This window comes from Bidens hawaiensis, unplaced genomic scaffold (genome assembly GCF_021521415.1).
Source record: "Bidens hawaiensis isolate Kalapana, Puna unplaced genomic scaffold, B.hawaiensis_p1.1 tig00006061_1, whole genome shotgun sequence".
Lineage (NCBI taxonomy): Eukaryota > Viridiplantae > Streptophyta > Magnoliopsida > Asterales > Asteraceae > Bidens > Bidens hawaiensis.
The window spans coordinates 610,500-632,444 of NW_027491400.1; the positions used below are offsets into that span (position 1 = coordinate 610,500).

The 21,945-nt window shown below is 36.6% G+C and overlaps 2 protein-coding genes, 1 long non-coding RNA gene and 1 pseudogene across 4 annotated transcripts; 3 read left to right on the forward strand and 1 right to left on the reverse strand.

Moving 5' to 3' along the window:
• The first annotated feature begins 336 nt into the window (after nucleotides 1-336).
• On the forward strand, nucleotides 337-4,765 carry LOC143631335 (hyperosmolality-gated Ca2+ permeable channel 1.7-like; annotated as a pseudogene). Its single transcript, XR_013153335.1, has 10 exons — nucleotides 337-906; nucleotides 971-1,106; nucleotides 1,175-1,276; nucleotides 1,342-1,461; nucleotides 1,541-1,621; nucleotides 1,712-2,052; nucleotides 2,134-2,379; nucleotides 2,695-3,007; nucleotides 4,090-4,323; nucleotides 4,416-4,765. The product of XR_013153335.1 is annotated as a hyperosmolality-gated Ca2+ permeable channel 1.7-like (transcript).
• A 2,935-nt stretch (nucleotides 4,766-7,700) lies between these two features.
• Nucleotides 7,701-10,252, forward strand: LOC143631354 (putative E3 ubiquitin-protein ligase RF298). The gene is made up of 3 exons (XM_077100147.1): nucleotides 7,701-7,768; nucleotides 8,137-9,520; nucleotides 9,594-10,252. Exons 1-3 carry the CDS (start codon nucleotides 7,701-7,703, stop codon nucleotides 10,071-10,073), a joined length of 1,932 nt encoding a protein of 643 aa, XP_076956262.1. The 3' UTR covers nucleotides 10,074-10,252.
• Nucleotides 10,253-12,583: 2,331 nt separating this feature from the next.
• Nucleotides 12,584-13,345, forward strand: LOC143631294 (uncharacterized). The gene is made up of 3 exons (XR_013153323.1): nucleotides 12,584-12,698; nucleotides 13,007-13,037; nucleotides 13,125-13,345. It is a non-coding gene; the product is annotated as an uncharacterized LOC143631294 (long non-coding RNA).
• Nucleotides 13,346-14,624: 1,279 nt separating this feature from the next.
• LOC143631331 (nodulin homeobox-like) lies at nucleotides 14,625-19,388 on the reverse strand. Its single transcript, XM_077100123.1, has 19 exons — nucleotides 19,148-19,388; nucleotides 18,986-19,035; nucleotides 18,823-18,916; nucleotides 18,686-18,726; nucleotides 18,465-18,623; nucleotides 18,338-18,421; nucleotides 18,099-18,215; nucleotides 17,806-17,995; nucleotides 17,575-17,696; nucleotides 17,388-17,483; nucleotides 17,098-17,259; nucleotides 16,744-17,020; nucleotides 16,228-16,350; nucleotides 16,075-16,144; nucleotides 15,894-15,954; nucleotides 15,568-15,783; nucleotides 15,340-15,486; nucleotides 15,216-15,250; nucleotides 14,625-15,105 (listed from the first exon to the last, which is right to left on the reverse strand). The coding sequence occupies exons 2-19, from the start codon at nucleotides 19,010-19,012 to the stop codon at nucleotides 14,667-14,669; spliced, it is 2,460 nt and encodes an 819-aa protein (XP_076956238.1). The 5' UTR covers nucleotides 19,013-19,035; nucleotides 19,148-19,388; the 3' UTR covers nucleotides 14,625-14,666.
• Between the last annotated feature and the right edge of the window lie 2,557 nt (nucleotides 19,389-21,945).

Below are 21,945 nucleotides of genomic sequence, written 5' to 3' on the forward strand. Positions count from 1 at the left end.
TTCGCCAGCCCACAAAACAAAGAAAAGGTATATTATTAAGATTTAATTTCATCATTCAATTCAAAAACCCACACCGGATTTATGCATGGGTTGAATCATTCATTCATTTTGGTTAGTCTTTGTTTCTAATCCAATTTATAATTGGATCTTGTTTCATTACTCACTCCTTGATAACAAAATCAATTTTCTTATTAATTCTTTGAATCTCACTTTCTTTCTTTTAATGCATATATATCTAGATCATGCATGCTTCATTAATAATCAATCATATTCTAAACTAATAATAATGATAATAATAATAATAGGTAAGTAAGCAATTAAGGTAGCAGCAGCTAGTGCATTTGGAATTGGAATGGCGACTGTTTCCGACATCACCGTCTCTGCTGCCATTAACAGTCTATCTGCATTACTCTTTCTCGTGGCCTTTGCAATCCTACGTCTTCAGCCCATTAACGATCGAGTTTACTTCCCCAAATGGTATCTCAAAGGCATTCGAGAAAATCCAAGCACTTCCGGACCTCTTGTAAAACACTTTGTCAATTTAGATGTTAGAATGTATCTAAGGTTCTTGAATTGGGTGCCTGCTGCTTTAAGAATGCCCGAACCCGAGCTTATAGATCATGCAGGCCTTGATTCTGCCGTCTACATTAGAATCTATCTTCTCGGGTTAGTAATATTCTTACCCTAAACGTACTCACTGCTTGCTTCACTTGTTTGTTAATGTTGATCACCAACTCTATGCAGATTGAAAATATTTGTTCCTATTTCTCTACTTGCTTTTGTTGTGCTGTTACCTGTCAATTATACAGGCGGAAATTTCCAGACGATGAGCGCTAGTATGAAAGACTTGACATACGGCGAGATAGACAAGTTTTCAATATCCAATGTCCCCCCTGCATCTAAAAGGTCTCAACACGCAGTAACTGTTTCTAGTTGCAAGCATTTGAAACACCGACTCTGTCTTTATCAGGTTGATTGCACATATATTAATGGCATATGTCTTCACATTCTGGACGTGTTACGTTCTTTACAAGGAATACAAACATGTCACTGACATGAGACTGCATTTCCTTGCTTCTCAAAGCCGTCGTCCAGATCAGTTTACTGTAAGTCAAATTCATATATGAATGTTGCTTGAAAATAATATGCTTTGATTATTCTGTTTCTTGTTTAGGTTCTAGTGAGAAACGTCCCCTCGGACCCTGATGAGTCTGTTAGTGAACATGTTGATCATTTTTTCCGTGTTAATCACCCTGATCAATATTTTCTACATAAGGTTGGCTTTCCAATATTTTCTATTTCCTAATGAATGGTTTTTATATATTGGTTTAAATTTCTTAGGTGGTGCACAATGCAAACAAGCTTGCAAAAATGGTGGAACAGAAAAAGGATTTGCAGAATCGGCTTATTTACTACACTAATAAGCACGAGAGGAAGCCCAATAAAAGGCCAACCACAAAGGTTTGAGTTTAAGCCTTTTCTAATACTCTCTTTACCTTTAGTTTGAAGTTTATAATTTCATGTTTGGTTATCTGTATAGACAGGTTTTTGGGCTCTTTGGGGAGACAAGATCGATGCAATTGATTACTATACTGCAGAAATCGAAAAGCTGAGCAAAGAAGTGAGCATTCATCCTCAAAAATATATAGATCATAATTTGTCACCTCTTAACCTTTTTTTAGTTCTTACATGAAATGATTTTGTAAAGTAGGAACTAGCAGAACGAGAGCGGGTGATTGATGACCCAAAATCCGTACTCCCGGCTGCATTTGTTTCGTTTAGATCACGATGGGGTGCGGCCGTATGTGCTCAAACCCAGCAAACAAGGAACCCGACCCGCTGGCTCACAGATTGGGCTCCTGAACCACGCGATGTTTACTGGAACAACTTAGCCATACCATTTGTGGAACTCAATTTGAGAAAGTTGATCATGGCGGTCGCTCTATTTGGTCTTACTTTCTGTTTCATGATCCCAATCGCCATTGTTCAAACTTTAGCCAACATCGAATCAATCGGGAAAGTTCTTCCCTTTTTGAAACCCCTTATCAACACGTAAGTAGAAACCCGTCTTTATCAAATTTATACCTTTTTTTTTTCTTTTTCTTAAATCTTGATTTCGTGATCATGTTGTAGACGATCCGTCAAGTCTTTCATTCAAGGGTTTCTTCCTGGGATAGTGTTGAAGATCTTTCTCCTTATTCTTCCAATGATTTTAATGGAAATGTCTAAAATAGAAGGTTATGTTGCATTTTCGGCTTTAGAAGCAAGATCGGCTGGAAAATATCATCTTTTTTTGCTAGTGAATGTGTTTTTTGGAAGCATTGTCACAGGAACCGCTCTTCAGCAACCTAAAGAATTCTTGAAACAGTCAGCATCCAAGTATGTTGTTATCCTTTGCAGTTTCATGGCTAACTGCCTGGTTGGGTAATGTGTCAAAATGGGTAGCGGGTCAAAACAGGTTAACACTTTCGAATTTTGCAGATGATTAACAAAACAGTATTATCTGAATAATATTTAGCTTGTTTGAATAACTTGATTTGAGTATGCTCAAAACATTCTAATAATACTGGCCGACTTTCAACCCGCTTGATTTAAAGAGCTTTTAAGTCAAAAAAAAAAAATTTGTCCATTTGACATGTTGGGCTTTTAAAAAGTTTTAGTTTCTAAATCAAGCCATTTTTCATTTTGCTTCAGGATTCCAGAAACCGCGGGTGTGTCGATTCCAATGAAAGCAACTTTTTTTATTACATACATTATGGTTGATGGCTGGGCTGGTGTGGCTGCTGAGATCTTGAGAGTTGTTCCATTAGTATTTATCACTTGAAGAACGTTTTCACCAAAGGACAGAGATGAAGCAATGGATCCTGGCTCATTGCTTTGGCCTATAACCGAGTCTCGTTTACAGTTGTACTTCTTACTTGGACTAGTGTACTCTACGGTCACTCCTATACTCCTCCCTTTCATAATCGTCTTCTTTGCTTTCGCCTATCTGGTTTTTCGTCATCAGGTAACATTATAGCTATCATTTTTAATTGCCTCGTTTAATTACCAGTGTGACAGATCACAATTGAAGGGCAGGTGGTCCCGCAGGTAACGAAGTTCAAGTATTTAGGATCTTTTGTACAGAGCGATGGGGAATTAGACAGTGATGTGACCCAACGAGTTCAGGTAGGATGGTGTAGATGGAAAGCAGCCACAGGTATATTGTGCGACAAGAGTTTCCCGACTAAACTAAAGGGAAAATTCTATAGGGTGGCAGTTAGACCTGCAATGCTATATGGAACAGATTGTTGGGCCATCAAGAAGGCACAAGTGCGGAAGATGGAGGTAGCAGAAATGAGAATGCTACGTTGGATGTGTGGGCACACAAGGCTAGACCGAATAAGAAACGTTGTGTTTCGCGAGAGATTAGGGGTGGCGAACATAGCAGACAAGATAAGAGAGTGGAGATTGAGATGGTTTGGACATGTAAAGAAAAGACAGACGACGAATCCTGTTAGATCCGTAGAAAACATTACTATAGAGGGGAGGAGGGGTAGAGGACGACCGAAATTGACTTGGGATGAGAGGATTAGGCAGGATTTTATAGACCTAAACCTCTCCGAGGACATGGTTGAGGATAGGAATTCGTGGAGAAGTAGAATTAAAGTTAAGGATTTTTAGAGAGAATTGAATACCTTAGGGCTTAGACTTAACTTATTTAGGTCACATACCATAATGGTATTTCCCTTACATATATTATTATTATTATTATTATTATAATTATTATTAGCTTTTATATAGCTGTTAAACTGTGATCTTATTATTAATATTATTATAATTAGTAGTAGTTTTTATATAACTGTTAAACTTTGATTTCCTTTATTTTGCTTCATACACATGTACTTAGAGCCGAGGGTCTCTCTGGAAGCCACCTCTTTATTCCTTTGGATAGAGGTACGGTGTGCCTACATCCCACCCTCCCCAGACCCTACTTATAGCTTTGCTGTCGGTGGGATTTTACTGGGCATGATTGATTGATTGATTGATTGAATTACCAGTGTGACAGACTAACGGTTGGATATATCATAAATATATGGTGTTTGTTAGGTGATCAATGTATACCACCAGAAGTATGAGAGTGCAGCATCATATTGGCCAGGTGTTCATCGGCGTATTCTAATCGGTTTGATGATTTCACAGATTACATTGTTAGGATTGCTGAGCACAAAAGAGGCAACAAACTCGACACCTTTTCTAGTCGCACTCCCTATCTTAACCTTCTGGTTCCATAGGTTCTGCAAGAACCGCTTCGAGTCTGCATTCAGGAAATTCCCATTACAGGTTACAAATCTCTTTATTCTTTAATGTATACCCGAGTGGAAAAGACAAAACTACCCTTTATGTTTTGACATTGCTAGCTTGTTAACTAACAGGATGCAATGATCAAAGATACTCTAGAAAGGGCAACCGAACCGCAATTCGATCTGAAAGCATATTTAAAAGATGCTTATATACATCCGGTTTTTAAAGGGGGAGAGGCTGAACTGATGGATATTGACGATGAAGACGACGATGATCATTATAATTTAGTTCCTACAAAGAGGACTTCGCGTAGGGGAAGTCAACCTGGAACTCAGGAAGGTAGTCCTGAGGATTATAGAATGGGTATATATGTTGTTTAAACATTCATCATATCTTATTCTTTGTATAAATAAGTTTTAACTTTTGTGTGTTATATGAGTCCAGTTCTTGATTTCGGAGCATGCATTTAAAATGTTTTCGTATATTTTGTCTTTTAGATTTAAAATGATAAGCGAGTGTATGCTACGAGTACTACTTTCGTGTTAAAATAATGGCGTGCTAAGCACCAAAACGACTCCACATCACCCTTGCACTCCAAACGAACTCAGCCAAGCTACCGATAGATAAAAACCTCGAAACGAGCCAAGCTTGAGGTTGAGTGAGCCTTAAATAAAGCTTATTTAGTTATCCATCTCAGGCCTTGTGCATTTTCAAGTATTACCTCTTTTGGACTTGAATATATTAATTTCACACTGAACGGCCGAGCTCAAGTCAAGCTTTGCCTGATTTAAGGTACTTTACGAGCTTAGGCTCGTTTAACGGTCTTGTCAAAATAATTAAAAACGCATATAAATTATTACTTGATAAATAATAAACGAGTCAAGCCCGAGCTTGAAAAAATAACTCACAAGCCGAGCTCTAGCTTAGTGAAGCTCGGGCTAAGCACCCTAGTAAATGAAAGAAAGTAGAAATTGAGGATCTTAGCCGCCAACGATGATTTGGAGACCATTCTTCTTCTTCTTCTTCTTCTTCTTCTTCTTCTTCTTCTTCTTCTTCTTCTTCTTCTTCTCCTCCATTTTCCGCCCGCCGATAACAAACAAACAACTATTCATTCTTTATTTCAAAATCAAACTCTCAAATCTATTTTTAGTTAACCACTTATTATTTCACCAGATCTAGTACTAGTAGTAGTATTTTATAAACATTCAATTCAATTTCTTATATTTGAAAATATATATGCATCCGAGTGAACCAATAACGCGTCTGGTTTTCTCACTAACCAACTAACACAACTTCACGTCCCCGCTCCAAAGAGCGAGTGAGGTTGTTGCATACAATAATATGAATGTAATGTATACTTAATCGGCTACTGTTTTTTATATCAAAATATCACTTACACATAAGAATGTTAAGTTCACATACAACATATGCTTGTTTGTGTTGAAAATTTTTGTATTAATAATATTTATTAGTTTGTGTTACTAATAATCTAGCTATAAACAAGTGTAAAGAGTATAGATGAATGCAATATCAATACTATAAAGTATGTAGAGAACTTAAACTTCGGTGGAATGGGAAATGGGTTTGTCTCATATTGGTAAAATGATAAACTTGTGAGCTCCTTACAAGTAGGAGGGCTCACAAGATTCTATTCTTATGTGACTACACACACTTGTGGAGCATGGGCTCGGGTGCGTAATGTGACGTTTTGATGGCACACTTTGCACTTGGTATTTTTGGTGGTAGGGTCAGGTAGACCTGCCACAACCCGTATGCACACACAACAAGCAAGTCACGGTTGTCATGCACCAAAGATAGTTCAGTTCGTTTCTAACTTTCATGATCCCGAACTCGCGTTGCAAATGCGATCTAGGCAGTACATACTGCTTCGGTTATTGTACCATGGGAAACAGACGGGCTCGTGGAGGTGGATCGAAATCTGTTTTAATGGACCTCTGTTTAACAGAAATCCTAAGCCACAACCGGAAACTTTAGTTTGTGCACTTTTGCAGATAGCTTCGGGTGGTAAAGACGGATCCACCAACCATACAAAGAAGACATAACTCGGAGGTGATGCTCGAGTCGCGGTCAACACGAGCTAGATGATGTGAGTGCGGTAATGGTGCGGTTTCAACAAGATGATCAACATGGCTCCGGTGCGATTTCAACTCGTTAATAGCATGTTACCAAAGGGATTCTACTATTCTAGACTAGCTATTAGTGTGTAATAATAGTTAAGCTTTCTAGCCCACTGATGTGTGAAATAGCAGTTTTAACAAAACAAAAAATAAATAATAGATATTAAGCTATCATTATTTTTAATTTTAATGTATATCTTAAAAAGTTGAATTATTTTATTTCTGTCTTTAAAACTAACAATGAGTAATATTGACGTTCAAATTAATAAAGTAAAACTAACAATGTTTTGGAAATTGTAATAATTGTTGTATCTTTTATGTGGTTGTTGACTCTTTTTGTTTAATCTTTAAATAAATTTGCCTAAATAACTTTGAATATAAACCACTTTATTTTATATTCATTTAATGAAAATATTCCATAGGTTCCTGTTATATTTAGGCTACATTATCTTATATTTTTCAAGTAACAATATTCTAAGAATACAAAATGCTTTTTCTCAATGATATCAAAATAGTTATTTTGCTTGATCTACCATTCTCTCCTAAATTACGAGTACATTAGAGATAGGGTTTGAATCAAATACAAATAAAATTAACGTGCTAAATGTAAGAATCAATTAGAGTAATAATATATACAAGTAAAGTAATTATGTAATTACATAATTACTCTATAATGTAATTACATAATTACTCTACTTGATTCTCACGTTTAACACGTTAGTTTTATTTCTACGTTAACATTCCCCTATATAATAAAAATATATATATTCCTCGAATTATATTGAGCATTTAATGATCATTAATGTCATTATAATAAGCATAATAAGTATATTTGTTTTTTTTTTTCATTACTTGTAATAATTTAAGCGACACTAATTAATAATAAATTTTACATCGTTAATGGATTAATATTTAAAGTATCATCCGTTCCAAAAAAGTAAAAATATTATCAGTATATGTATATATTGATGTTTTAAAAAACTTGTATTTAATTAATTGACTCAAATATGTCAATATTTTGAGGGGATTATTACTATTATTATATAATACTGACTCGGGTTAAGACGATATAGTATGATTAAAGTAAGACAACAAATCTCTTTAAATTTGAGCAACGTGGTAACTTAAATACAATAAATTTGGTGAATATTGAAAAAGTGGCCCCTTTTATTAGTTTTGACTTAAACCCTGAAATGAAAAGAAATGGGTTTATAAATAAATGAAATTGGTCCTTCAATACAAAACCCTCTTCTTCTACAGTCTGATTTCATCATATTAATGCTTCTTCTTGTTGTTGGTATTCTTCTCCAAGAAGAAGAAGAAGAAGAAGAAGAAGAAGTTGTGTTGTAAAACTCATCATTTCATCAACGGAGGAGAAGTTGAGTTGGGTTTTGTCTGTCTGTCTGCTTCAACAAACATCATCACTCACTCGTATAATATGCTTCTTCAATTTCTTAATTTCTTTCTTAATTGCTGCTGCTGCTGCTGTTTATCATTTCATTCTAATCTAATGTACTATAAGAAGATGATTATGTTTATCATTGCTTTTTATCTATGCACACCAACTGTTTGTTTTATTTACTCAACCAAACCAAACTTTTTAAATTTTTCAAATTTATTTCATTTATCAGATAACCATATCGCTCCTGTTTCAATATTATTTTTCGCCTTCCCTGTAAAATCAAATCTCTAACTTTAGGCTTTTAATATGCAGAATTTTAAGTTATGGCTCGGGATTCCGTTGGGATTGTGAAACTGTAGTTGACCTTTCTAAACTCTTTTCTAAAAACTTACATACATGTTTTCAAACCGCTCTCAAAAAGATCACTGACACTGGTTACAGCAAGGAGACCGCTGAGGACACCCTTTTGAAATGTGGTCCTTTTTATGGCCTCAAAGACATGGTCTCATGTATAGTGGACCGTGCTTTCGATTCCCTTGAAAGGAGAAGATGTCATACATGGTATACGTTTAAAGATATCAATAGCCTGGTGGAGTATATGATGCTGGAGATGGTGACTATAATAAGATATGTTAAACCGTATCTATCTGTTCATCAAGCAATGTGGACTCTTTTGATATGTGATTTGAATATACTCATTGCAACTGTGGCTGAAATTGACCTTAACAAGTTCTTGGTAAGTGATTTTAAACCCGCCCAACAAGAGCTCACGTCTTCAAAACCCCAAATTGAAACAGAAATCCCGTCTCAAGATCAAGAATCCATACCCGTAAATGTTTCTAAACCCGAGGTAAGTGAGGAAAAATGCCGATGCTGTAAAAAATGGTGCTCATCGAACAAAAGAGACGCTCTTCGACATAAAGCATTTTCTTTTGAAAAGAAACTTATGGGACAAATGTCAAAAAAGGCCCTAAAGGCAAAGTTTGCTAGCTTGGGAAATCTGTGTTTAGATAATCAACAGTCACCATCTGGGCCTTCTTATGTAAGCAAGAAAGACCCGAAATTGCCAAAAGTCACGGCACCAAAGCCCGAAGGAGTCCCACCCGAACCTTGTACGACTGCCGCTTATTATTTGGCGGGAATCCCCTTTGATGAGTCGAAGGGAGTCCATGTGCCACAAGATGACAAAGATAAAATCATACTGGCTGCAGTTGGTCGACTTCAATCATTGCAGAAAGAAGTTAAAAGTTGGGAGGATTGGGCCAGTGTGAAGGTGATGCAAGTAGCTAAGAGGCTTAGTCCAGACGGGCCCGAAATAAAAAGACTGAAAGCAGAAAAGGCAGACGCACAAAATTCAAAGAAAGATGAAGAGAGTACAAACAAGAAGCTCTCAGAATTGACAGCTGCGCTGACTGATACTGACTGCCAGTTTAAGATGTCTAATGCAACCATTGCTAGGCTGGAGTCTGAAAATTCAGCCTTGAAACATGAGAAGGAAATAGCCGAAAAACAAACCCTGATTGAAGCTAAAAGTTTGGAGGAAGCTCTATGTAAAGAGCGAGAAGCTTTGAAGAAGTCCGAATTGTGTGGGCCTGAAAAGAATTTACTGGAGGAGGGTCTTAAAACACTGAAACGGGAAGTGGGTCCGAAGCAACGGGATCTTGAGAAGGCTAAGCATCTTCTTAAAGAGACCGAGGTACATCTGTTTTTTGCTACCGCCTAACTTAATGAATAATATGTTAAACTAACTCAAAATTGATAATTTTCAGGCAAGATTAGCAAGGGAAGAAGAAGAAGCAGTTAAGTTTCATGAACAGGCTGAAGCAATAAGAAATGAAAGAGAACGCCTACAGGCATTGGCAGATGCAGGTGATGAGAGGGCTATAAAAAGGGTTGGCAAAGAGTTGAATGAATTTGAAACTGAAATCAAAAGAATTCAGTATGAGATTGCTGCACTGAACTTAGAAGCAGAAACCAAGAAAATTGCAGTGTTAACAGGCATGAGCTGGGAGCTTTCTGAAGGGATGTCACCGTCTGAATGTTCCAGAAGCAGTTTCACACATCACGAGTGTGTGATGTGTTTGACTGAGGAAACGAGTGTGCTTTTTGTTCCATGTGGTCATCAAGTTTTGTGTGGTGAATGCAATCTGGTCCATGAAGATAATGGAATGAAGGAGTGTCCGTCTTGCAGGACTCCAATTCAGAAGAGGATCAACTGCTTGTTTGCTGCTAAAACCATCAAGATTTAATGCTAGTGATTGACTTGTTTTGAGTGTTGGTTATGTTGCTTCTTTTGGCAAGAGGGTGTTGTTATGGCACACCTTAAAGAAATAGATAGAAAGTTGGTTTAGGGGTATAGCAGACAGAGGTTAACTACTGCCTTCTTAAGATAGCTAACAGAAACCTGTACATTAAGAACTTTGGTATTTATATGAAGTTGTTTTATTGCCCCTAGGATTTTGTTTATGTTTAAATTTCTTGTCTCTTTTACATCTAAAATTGTTTATTGGTGATCAATGTATGAAGCTTATTGTGGTTTGTTATCCAGTTCTTTAACCTAAAAGACCGAAAAACATTATTCTTGGCAAAATGTTTACTGAAGTGAACACTTCTGATTGGATTCCTGCAAGAAACGCATTCTTCTCACACTGCATATCATGTTTCTGAGAACTTGGGACTGTTTAGTTACGGCTGCAAATTTCTTGGTTAAGTTCAATGCAGATCTCATGCTAGAAAATAGCAAAAACCACTTGTTTAAAGCAAAAACAGATTTTAAGAGATCTCCCAAGATATATATTATTTGGCACTAAAAATTAACTTAAAATGCAAAATAACATTTGCAGTAAAAATCATCAAGCGTTCAAGCCTGTTTAACCAGACTCACTGTAGAAATATAGTCCTTGGCTAACTGTAACGTTATAATGATTAAATTTTCAAGTCTTTTAATCGCATGTAGAAATATATTATTTGACATCTGAAATAAATGCCATATAACAATTTCAGCTATTTTGCCATCTTTAAATACCACAGTACTAGATGTGATCAATCACATTTAGAACTAGACTCACCGTTGCCTTATATTACTGCTGCCACCCCTCCCACTTTCTCTAAACACAGTCATTGTAAAAAGCAATAGTTACTAATTTAGATGATGCCTGCTCCTCCGCTGCACAGCCAGTCAACCACAGAACCACACTGCACCACTACTTGCCTTTGCAGTCACCGTCTGCCCCATGAGTCCACCACTGGCCCATTGCGGCTGCTCACTGTGATTATACAGTTATGAGCATGAATACCCGACTCATTATTTCGTTTAGTTTCTTTGTGTATATATTGATTTCATTTTGGTGTACATCAAATTGAATGTTCGTTTTTCTTTTGCGAAGTATTAGATGTGTTTAGCAATTACTGATTTTGAGGATTTTGTGTGTTTGACCATGTTGTGACCATCTTTTATGTTTGAATTCGCTCACATTATACATTGATCTCCCTCAGAAGCTTCGTGCATAGCAATGGTTAACAACCGCGCGAGTAGTAAGTATTCTATGAACGAACGAACACGCTTGATGTAAGTGTCTTGCAATTCCTATGCCTGCTACTTCAAAGCTTTGTCATGCAGCTCAGTACTTATTATGTAAGTCTCATCTTTGAATACTTTAAGCAAAACAACTTCCTTGTTAACTGAATTTAACCATCTAGTTTTCTTGATTTATTTGTAATTTTGTATATGATTTACATAGAATCAATTAGTTAGATAGTTACCTTATCTATTGTAACAAGTTGGAGAACACGCGCGTTGCAACGATTTGAACTTAACTCGCAAAGGCAGTTGCTTACGTCGAAGCCCGAAAGGATTTAAACCCTCTCCTTGTAGATGCTTTAAACTGGTGTGTTGCGGCAGGGTTGGGCGCTAACTTGGTCAGTATTAGTTCGATCCGTTACATTATTGTAAAGAAAGGTGTTGTGGCCAAAGTTGAAGTGCTAAAAGTCTTAGGCCAAAAGTGTGAATGTATGAAAGGTTGCTAAAATTTATAGAAACAAATATATAAATCCTGTGACCAAAATTAATTAATTAGTTAATATATAATAAAAAGAAGTGGGAAAGTTGGAAATTTCCAACTTTGGCAACCAAAACTTTTTAACTTGCATTTTAAACTTTTTGTGATCAAAGTTGTAAGTTTCAAACTTCCACACTTTTTAATATATATCTAATTAATTTAATTTGTTCCATCTTTGTCTATATTTAATACTAGGAATGAATGTTTTTCTTGTGATTATCAGTTTGTAAACACAATTTATAATAAAATAGTATGAGTTAAAAACTTAAAACCAAAATGCAAAGCATAAAGCTAGGATGAATGGATGATGATTTCGATGCGGTCTAACAAAGTTTACGGCCTTTTGTGTTCAGTCTTAGTCGTTGGTCTTTTGTTAATCGCACGTGTTCTTAGAGATATTTGACAAAGACATCATATAATGTATATAGTTGGTGTAATAAAACAAAAGGATTAGGCAACTGAAGTTTGTGTTCGTCATTGTCTCCTTATTGTGCTTGTTTGAACTTTACAAACCATACAAAACAAGTTTATTACGAATAACCAAACATATATATTTTTATGTCATTATGATGTGTATGTTTAAAACATAGAATATTGAATTAACCCTTAGCTAAAATTTAGCTTAATGCCATAAAACTTCTACATAGAAAATAACTACAATGTAAATATATATATCGGCCAGGTGTACGTACTATCTGGCTAGATTGTGAACAAACGGGTTTCATTTTTGTGGTGTTAATAATGGCCAAACTCGAAGTAAGTTTGACGTTCCTCATCTTCATTCTCGTCTCCTTCGCCATCGTCAACGTTTCATATGTAAGCAAGTTTTTTTTCCCCGGTTATATGTCTTAACTTCCTTAAATAAAATATTCATAAAACTAACTTAGGTGGTGAAAATTATTATACTTGTATAAATTACATGGATCGTTCTTGTGATTAAAGCATACATGTATTTTTTATGTGCTTTACTAATATAATCTGAAATTGTTGATATTATTGTTACACAATTTTTTTATGTGCTTTACTTGTTTTTCAGTTTATTTGAAAACTTGTTACAGTTCCATCTGTCATTTAGTTGTTCTAACAAGAAAAATAAGAGTTCTTTTTGTTTTGAATTGAATTAGGCCGGAGGAGAAGGATCTTTAACGCGAGCTCGTAAGTATTCTTTCTCAATGTAAATTATTGTTGTTAATTAAGGTTACCGAAATTAGATCTAAAATCAAGATGATATGGATTATACAGAATGCCCGCATGCATGTGAAATCCGTTGTTCTAAAACGCATCATCGTGGAAATTGTCTAGATACATGTAATAGTTGTTGTCGAGCATGCTTATGCGTACCTTCAGGCGTTGTTGGGCATAAAGATGAATGTCCTTGTTACAGAGATCGAAAAACACGAGATGGTAAACCTAAATGCCCATAACCCATATTTAGGGTCATTGGGATTTAAGATGGTATCCAATAAATCTCTCCTGTTTATTAGCATATTTCAAGCTATTGTTGTCTATTATTACACATCATTCACAAATAATTGTATTTATATATACTACTCGTGCGTGAACCATTCCGGTCAATCGTCTTCAACTAATGTCATTATGTATATGATGTCTTGGTCGGACCAAGTTTAATTGTGTTTACTACACATCAATCTTAGAATAATATGAGTTAAAAATGAACACTAAAGTTCATCATCATACATACCAAAGCTTTGGCCAAAATTGACCTTTTTATTAATATATACTGCATACATGCTTCACAAGCTGTACATCATACTCTAATAGTGACTCGATAATATATGTGGAATACCAAGTAGAAAGTCAAATGAATTTCAAAAAAGAAGTTGAGAGATAGCTGAAAAAATACTTAACAAACTTAGGACTGATATTGGTTGGAGCCCTATCTTCACTGAAGAAGAAGGGTCTCTTCAAAAATAGGCGTATGCCACTTAGCGCAGCGAGCAAACGCTGCATGCCTTACAACCCCTTACCAGCTTGCTTTAAATAGTCAGTTTCACTCCTATGCGTTCTCTAACCAAGCGATGTGGGATGTTATGTTACGTTATGATATCCTTTTTATAAAGTTTCATATTTGTGACTCATTTTAACTGTTATATCATAATATTGAGAGATGTCACTCATTTTAACCAAAAAGAGGAAGAGTAATAGCATATTTCTGGGTTCAAAATCTTTATCATCAAAACTGATTCTTGATGAGGCTTCCGAGTCTTGACACGTATTCTATTACCCGTGAAGTGTTATCGCTCTTGCATGAACAAACCGTGCATGTATAACCCCGTAGGAGTGCTCACCGGCTTAAAGTATATCCGGTTATACTAAAATGACATTAAACACCAAAATCATTAACGGTAGTTTGTAGCAACTCTTTTGAACAACATAAATTTTAATCTTTTAAACGGTTATACAATCTTTAATAACAATATACAACCTTGGCACCTTGCAATAATCAAGAACAATGAATGATACTATTTGATCGTTGTTGCACTTGGTAAAGGTATAAAAAGGTATGTAATTACTAATGAAGTATTTCACAGTGACTTTTTAGCAACAAGCTTACCAGTAAATTATTGAACATTGCCAACTCTTAACACGCAATAGCGTTTTCTACTGCATCTTGACAATTGATACGCTCAACCTATAGTAAAATACAAGTACTTGTACAATCTTTTATTAATATATAAAAGAATATAAGATTAATATTTATAACTTATGTTATGTTCAACCAACAGGAAAGAAAAAGAAAAAGAAAAAAAGAAAAGTTGTGATCTATCTAGGATTGTGCTGTAGAACAAGTTTGCTGGAATCCCACAGCACTCTCTTTACACCAGTAATCTGTTCAGAATGGCCAAAGGACGTGCCAGTAGCATCACACGGGTGTGGAAGGTTTGACCACTGATCCACCTTAAGATAAGTAACATCCACAACACACAACCCAGATTCATCAAGATTGGTGCCAGACCATGAGCCGCTTGCTTGGTGCACACAACCCTTACCAATCTCCTCTCCTTGACCATCTGTAAGCCCCACCATTTGCCCTGGCTCGTGAATCCCTTGGGGTTGGGTAGTAGATGGGGTCGGGTCAAAGAACTCCTCAGGGTCAGCATCGGTTCCTGAGCCACCTTGTTTGTCATTGTTGTCACCCCCAGAAGGTGCACAGATGTCCTTAGCAGCTGCACGTGCTAGTTTGGCCTTACGGTTGTTCAACCTGTTGACAACAATCATATAAGAAACAACAGTAAAACAAGTGAAGGTAATTTATAATACGAAGGCTAAAAAATTAGGCTTTACTGTGAAAACAAGAATATGCATATTTACCAATTCTTCAGCTGTGAGGGAGATAACTCCGAACCCTGCAAAATCAAATGAGGAAACTTCAACTATTACTTCAGACAATTGTGAAGCTTTTTTCCCGAGTTAAAAAATGTAAATCTTTACATACATGAAGACTAATTTTTTCAGCCCAAAATTGTACTGAGGCCGATTTTCTCTGCATATCAGGCTCGTTCTGTAATGCCTGTTCGATCATGCTTATTTGCATGTGATTCATTATGTTGCGTTTCCTTTTTCTAAACTGCTTTTCATCACCCTGCACATTTTCAAAACTCTGATCTCATCATTGCTTGTTGGAAAAATCCAAATATTTTATTTTTTTAAACAAATTCTTTACCCCCATGGTGTTTGGATCCAATCCATTGGTTTCAACATTTTGAGCATCTCCATCACTCTCGTGAACACCCCTAGCACTTAAAATTTGAGGTACATCTGTCCTCTGGTCTTCATTTCCATGGATATTTAACTGGTTCGCTTCTTCCAAAGGCGAATTGTCATACAGACCCTTGTTCCCACATGCATCTGGAGATTCTTGACCTCTACCATTGGCCTCCTACGCAATGAGGTCTAAATTTTATTACATTCGTCATCTGAACTAAATGTGACAATTATTACAAACATTATAACTCGCCAAAAAATATAGACAAGTAATGAAGACTTTACTGTAACTCGGTCGATACTAAATTCCTGAGTAATTAGTGGCTCCAACTGTGTAATGAAAACCCTATAGAAACCAAATATATATGAAATGAAAATAGGTCGATTTAAGTTGAAACGGACTGTAATTACCAAATAACCAATAATTTATGTAAGCTACAAGCTAAGGAAGAAGATTTGAATTTACCTAAACAGCTGTAAATCATCTTGATTTAGGAATGCAGGAATTAAAGATTCCGCATGAATGAACAGAGAACCTGCAAACATAAAGAATTTTTATCATGTAAAGCAAAAGCATATGTTTTTAATAAACTAGAAGAGCTATTGAAACGATCGATACGCAGATTTTGGGTAATGATAGCCGCTCGTTCAGTTCTAGAATCATCTGGAACTCCATATGGTAAATTAGGAAGTTCCTTCTGTAAGCACTGCAGGAATGTGTTAAGGAAGAGATCCTTCTCCTCTGTGAAAAGAAAAAGAAAATAGCTTTGTTAAGAACACACACTGGATACCAAGTTTAGCAGTATGGGTCACAACACGTGGTCAAGTTGAAAGGATTTGACCTGCAAATTTCTGGCCATTTTATCCAAATTTTGTAAGTTAACACGTTAAGCATGATTACATGTTATTACAATAAAAATCAAACTCTACAAAAACGATAGGCAAAGAGTATTTAAAATAAGTTTGGACAACTATGAACCTGCTCGACCCATTACACCATCAGCTAAACTTTTCTATCTAGCCCATTAGGATAATATCATAACCAAATCAACCCATTCATGATTCATGGTGTATGGGCCAAAAGTGTGATCATTACTAATATCCCATGCAGAAAACAAATGGTTAAAGTATTCACCTTTACATATATCAGGAATAAAACAAGTGAGATTTGCCACAACTTTAACCAGTAAAGACGTTCTTTGAAATGCATACGAAGTCCGAGGAACACGATATGCATTGAAAGTGGATTCTGAAACATCTGATGGTGTAAGCACACCCAAAACCCATCCAGATGCTGCTAAAGAATCAAAATCAATAGTAGCATCTTCTTCAGAAGGCCTAGATTCAGAAGAGCACCAACTAGACAAGAAATCCGCATGTGGTTGCAAAAATATAGTGGTCAAAACTTCAGTCTGCATAGAATAAGGGCAATAAATTAATTGTGGACCAAAATATGAATCAAATTAACATGTAGTTGTAAAAAGCTTACAAAATTCAGGGTGATGTAAGATCTAAAATTAGAATCATCAGAAAGAATATCTGTCAATCGCATTGCATTGAGTTGCAGAAGTCCCCTTGGATAGATTTTTTCTGAGGAAGCAACAAGCCCATTCAGATCTCCCCTAAACATGGTCCTCAGCAATTCAAGAACCTATTAATATTCGCCAGTAAAACAGTGAGCACATAATGCATGGAACCTTGATATGAGACTATAAAAAGGTACAAGGGTAACTAGTTGGTAGATAAATAAACTTTAATCTTCATATATATGAATGGGACCTGGGATACAGTAGACTTTGCTAAATTCAAACTCTTCGTAGTGCTGGCAGCCGCATCCAAGAAAGAGACACTTTCTACTTCACAAAGATGCAGCAGCTGCATAAAGAGTATTGGCATATATTCACGAAACGATTAATATATAAACACAGGTGAAATTCATAAAGCACGGTTAATAAAAAGATCTTACAATAGATAAGATTTTCGATTTCAGTCTAGAAACCACAGCCATTAGATAAGAGTCTTCACAAAATGGCAGTTTCATGATGTCATGAGCCAATAAAAGAATTCCACCTTCTTCACATAGATCCTGAAGAAAACAACAGCATCACATATGTATTCCAACATAACAAGAACCTAAAGGGGATACTTGTAGCAGTTTTATACGAATAGATATACATATTTAATTAATGGAAAATCTTATTCTTAACGAGACGCTCTCTAAAGAAGCTTTGTTGGCAAAGCGACTGAAGAAACTGTAGAGATGCCTCACAATGCTGGCACAGGCGGTTGACTTCAGTAAGATCTGACTGCATTCCAGTCAGCCTCACTTGAAGAAACTGAATGTCTCTATGAACAGCAGAAAATGCTCCAAACACAAATATATCAACCTGTCACGTAATCGTTGACCATAGTTTTAGAAGACTTTTTCAACAGAACAGCTTATTGCTGGACCTGTATGCTTTAAAGATGTATTCTACATTAACATGTCACCTTAGGGTGTGCAAGCAGAACTTGTGCGAGCTCGTTCCATTGTGAAGAAACAAATGCTGTTAACAGATATAGACTGCAGGTCAACAGTGCTGAATGCAGTAGAACCAGTTGACTGTCCTGAGTCAACAAAGATACGTGTCAATGCAGAACAATATATATATATATATATATATATATATATATATATATATATATATAATTCAGAGCCAAAACTATGTAAACCATAGAACTACATAAACCTGTGTAAATCCACTAAGAACCAGCATGATGAAAAAAATCAAATCAAACATCTGTTCAGATATTTTCACATCCTCAAGCAAAACCTGTATCGCGTAAAACAGTTAATAAACAAACAAATGCATTGACCTGCTCAAGTCTGGAATTGCGCGGTGCAAGATCGCACAAGGCATGCAAAAGTCTAATCCCGGCTAACAAATATCTGAAAAGCTCTTGGTCTCGTTTGGATTCCAAAAGCTTTGCGTTTAGGTGCCACGTCAAATGCCGTGCTAGGGTTTCCAAATTAATCTGAAATAAGAATATTAATTGCCGAAAATGAAAATGATGGGACGAAAAAGCACCCAACGAACCTGTTTGGATGATCCAATATTAGTGGTAGTCCAGTGAATATAATGATCATTATTATTATTATTATTATTATTATTATTATTATTATTATTATTATTATTATTATTATTATTATTATTATTATTATTATTATTATTATTATCATCAGGTGCATCCCTGATTAAGTTGGTAAGCTCCTGAGAAGTGAATACATGTAACTCCTTGACAGCTGAAACCAAATCAATAGGAGGCTGCTGCATACAAAAGCAATTAAAATTAATTAATAAGATGAGTGTTAGCAGCAGGATCAAATTGTGACTCACTTGTGTATCTCCATTTGCAGGCCTCATTTGATTAGCATCAAGAAAAAACCCTAGATTATTATTATTATTATTGTAAGGGGGTGGGAATTAGAAATTATAAGTAAAGGTGTGAATAATAATAATAATTGGAAAGACAAGAGAATGAAAGGTAGAAGTACATACCTGCTGCAATGAAATGATAATAATTGAAGATAGGAATTTGAGGCTAAATATGATGTTGATGATGAATGAAATGCTGCTGCTGCTGCTGCTGCATAATAATATTATTATAATAATATCCCGAATGAAGAGTAGAGATGATGTCGTCGTCCGTCTTGGCTGACTGACTGACTGACTATAGATAGATACAGATAGATATAGATAGATACAATCGTTGCGGAAGTCAAGTAGTAGTAAGTAGTTATTATTATTATTATTATTATTATTATTATTATTATTATTATAGGAGATTAGGAGGGGAGACGTGCGTGCGGTATATGAATGAATGAATGAATGAATGAATGAATACTAAACTACCAAGGGATATCATGTGAATATTGTGTCTTCTCAAATAAAATATGTTATATTGGGAACCAAATTATATGTATGTAATCTAATGTAATATTATTTTATATCATACTAGAAATTTAAAAGTTATGCATATTTTCAAACTTATTTACAGATTATTAGTTATTGTGAATCATCGTGATACTTAGAGGTGTTTTTTGAGTTAATTTTTTAAATTTTGAGTAGTTCGGTTTTTAGGTTTAAATATAAATTCTTTTTTAGGTGAAATTAGTAAAAAAACATAGATATTACATCAACATAGCAGGTAGGCGGGCAATAAGCTGCGCCGCCACCCCTTTCTAAATTGCAAACCCTAACCTGCTAAAGACATAACCTGCCCCTTTGAAGTCGACACATTGCTATGCACAACCCGTTGGACCCTGGTTAGGAAACGGATAGCTTCCGATGCCAAGGAGCCAAAGGTATTGAAGAAACACTAAGTGACCCCGGCAGATTACGGATAATCTTAGGGTTAAGTAGATGTTTCCCACGAGGGTTAGGTCCGGCAAAGATGGTTATTCTTCTCAACCTGCAAAACATACACCGTGAGCTCGTCACTGAGAAGGGGGGGTTCCTCCTTGTGACCACCCTCCGGCGTGAGAATCAGACTAGATTGCTCTGAATATAAGTGTATATTAAGAGAAATAACTAGACGATAAGATAATATCAGATGATATATGATGATATAAGATGATGATACCGTTCCAAGGTGTTGGAGTACTTATAGCCGAAGGTAGGTTTCCAAGCAGGTACGGCCGGCTGTATAATATTCCTTTTCCACCAACTGTGGGCTACGTACGTGCCATGCTGGTGGTTAGTGGGTAGGCAGCGGCTGACAGTGACATGGCCGGCTGTGTACTATTCCTTTTCCACCAACTACAGGCTATGTACGTGCCACGATGAGGGTTGGTGGGTAGGCAGCGGCTGATAGTGACATTTTGTACTGGAGCATGCTCCTCCTCGTACTATTGTTGGTGAGCTGTCACCCTGTAATTGGTTCATGGGCTGCTTTGGTCAGATCTTGTCTATTTTGTCCATACCTTGGCAGGTATGGTACAAAAGATCTTCCAGAAACGTACGGACTGGCTCATTTGGGCGGGAGTATTCCCGCCCTGCTCATTCCTTCTTCAGGTGACATTACTGAATTATTAAGAGTTAGTGCCTTGTGCGTGTAGCCTTACTATTAGTGCGGGTAGCCTTCCCTCATGGCTTGTATCCGCAGCTGCGGGAACAGGCGGGGTACTTTACCACTGGGAGGCTTTTCCTGCGGGAACAGCTGGCGTACTATGCGTAAGGTCTTCATCTCTCTGAGCATGGTGGTCCTGCGGATCCAGTTGGTCTTTGCGCAGACGTCCCTCTTCAAGGTGAGTATTGCGGGTCCAACTGGGCTCTGCTGGGACCTACCTCTTCAAGTCCCCCCAGTCCATTGTTCTTCTCATGAATTGTTAATAAGTGAGGTGAACTTTTGGACTTAAGCAAGGGGTTTTGAAAAGGGTTTTTAGTTTTAAGGTTTTCCGTGGGGATTCTTCCCGCGGTTTTCCTAATGTCACGTGCAGAAATTCCCGACTTTTCTGCTTGATCTTTGGGGGATGCGGGTAGGTGTGTAACTTCCTCGCAAGTCAGGAGCGTTGAGTTTCACTTGTGTAGATTCTCCACGAGGTTTTGGTAGTTTTAGACATAGTGATCAATTATGTTAAACAACCAATTCCATCTTGGAGCTTCAAACAATCTAGTTCTCAACGTTCCCGCTATGCGGGGATGTTATTTCCCTTTCCACAAGCATGGCCCAGAAGATCCTTCTTGGTTTCAATTCCCTGCAAGTGCTAAGTATGTGAAGGGTTTCGCCTTGACACTGTACCCGCACTCGTCTTACGGTTTCTTGGTTTCCAAGGTATTCTTGGCTTCAATTCCCTGCAGGTGCTAAGTATGTGAAGGGTTTCGCCTTGACACTGTACCCGCACTTGTCTTACGGTTTCTTGGTTTCCAAGGTATTCTTGGCTTCAATTCCCTGCAGGTGCTAAGTATGTGAAGGGTTTCGCCTTGACATTGTACCCGCACTCGTCTTACGGTTTCTTGGTTACCAAGGTAAGGGGGTATATTTCCTCTTATTTTTGAATCTTTTTGAATCTTTTTGAAATATAAATTATTTGTTAATGCCTTGTCTTGTAAACCTTATATGTTTTGTTTCACGCATATTTTAGTTTAACTTAGCAATTTCTTGAGTACTTTGGATAAGTTAACCTTTCAACGTGGCAGATAATAGGTTAAAGTTTTGCTTCCTCTTTCGTGATTGTGCGGGTGAGACCGTCACTTTCACTTAGTAGGATGGCTAAACTTTACCTATATCTGTCCTGCGTGAAGGTTTTCCTCATCTTTTCCTTATAAATTTTTACCGTTTTTATGCTTATGTGGGT

Bases quoted from the DNA above. Each gene is read 5' to 3' on its own strand.
- LOC143631331 (XM_077100123.1), bottom strand. From the start codon at position 19,012: ATGAGGCCTGCAAATGGAGATACACAA. The intron at 17,996-18,098 runs GTGACATGTTAA...ATTACGTGACAG, and splicing joins TTCTGCTTGCACACCCTAAG to GTTGATATATTTGTGTTTGG. The intron at 15,106-15,215 runs GTAAATATGCAT...TGTTGTCAACAG, and splicing joins CCCTCACAGCTGAAGAATTG to GTTGAACAACCGTAAGGCCA.
- LOC143631354 (XM_077100147.1), top strand. From the start codon at position 7,701: ATGCTTCTTCTTGTTGTTGGTATTCTTCTCCAAGAAGAAGAAGAAGAA. The intron at 7,769-8,136 runs GTAAAACTCATC...TTTAATATGCAG, and splicing joins GAAGAAGAAGAAGTTGTGTT to AATTTTAAGTTATGGCTCGG. The intron at 9,521-9,593 runs GTACATCTGTTT...GATAATTTTCAG, and splicing joins ATCTTCTTAAAGAGACCGAG to GCAAGATTAGCAAGGGAAGA.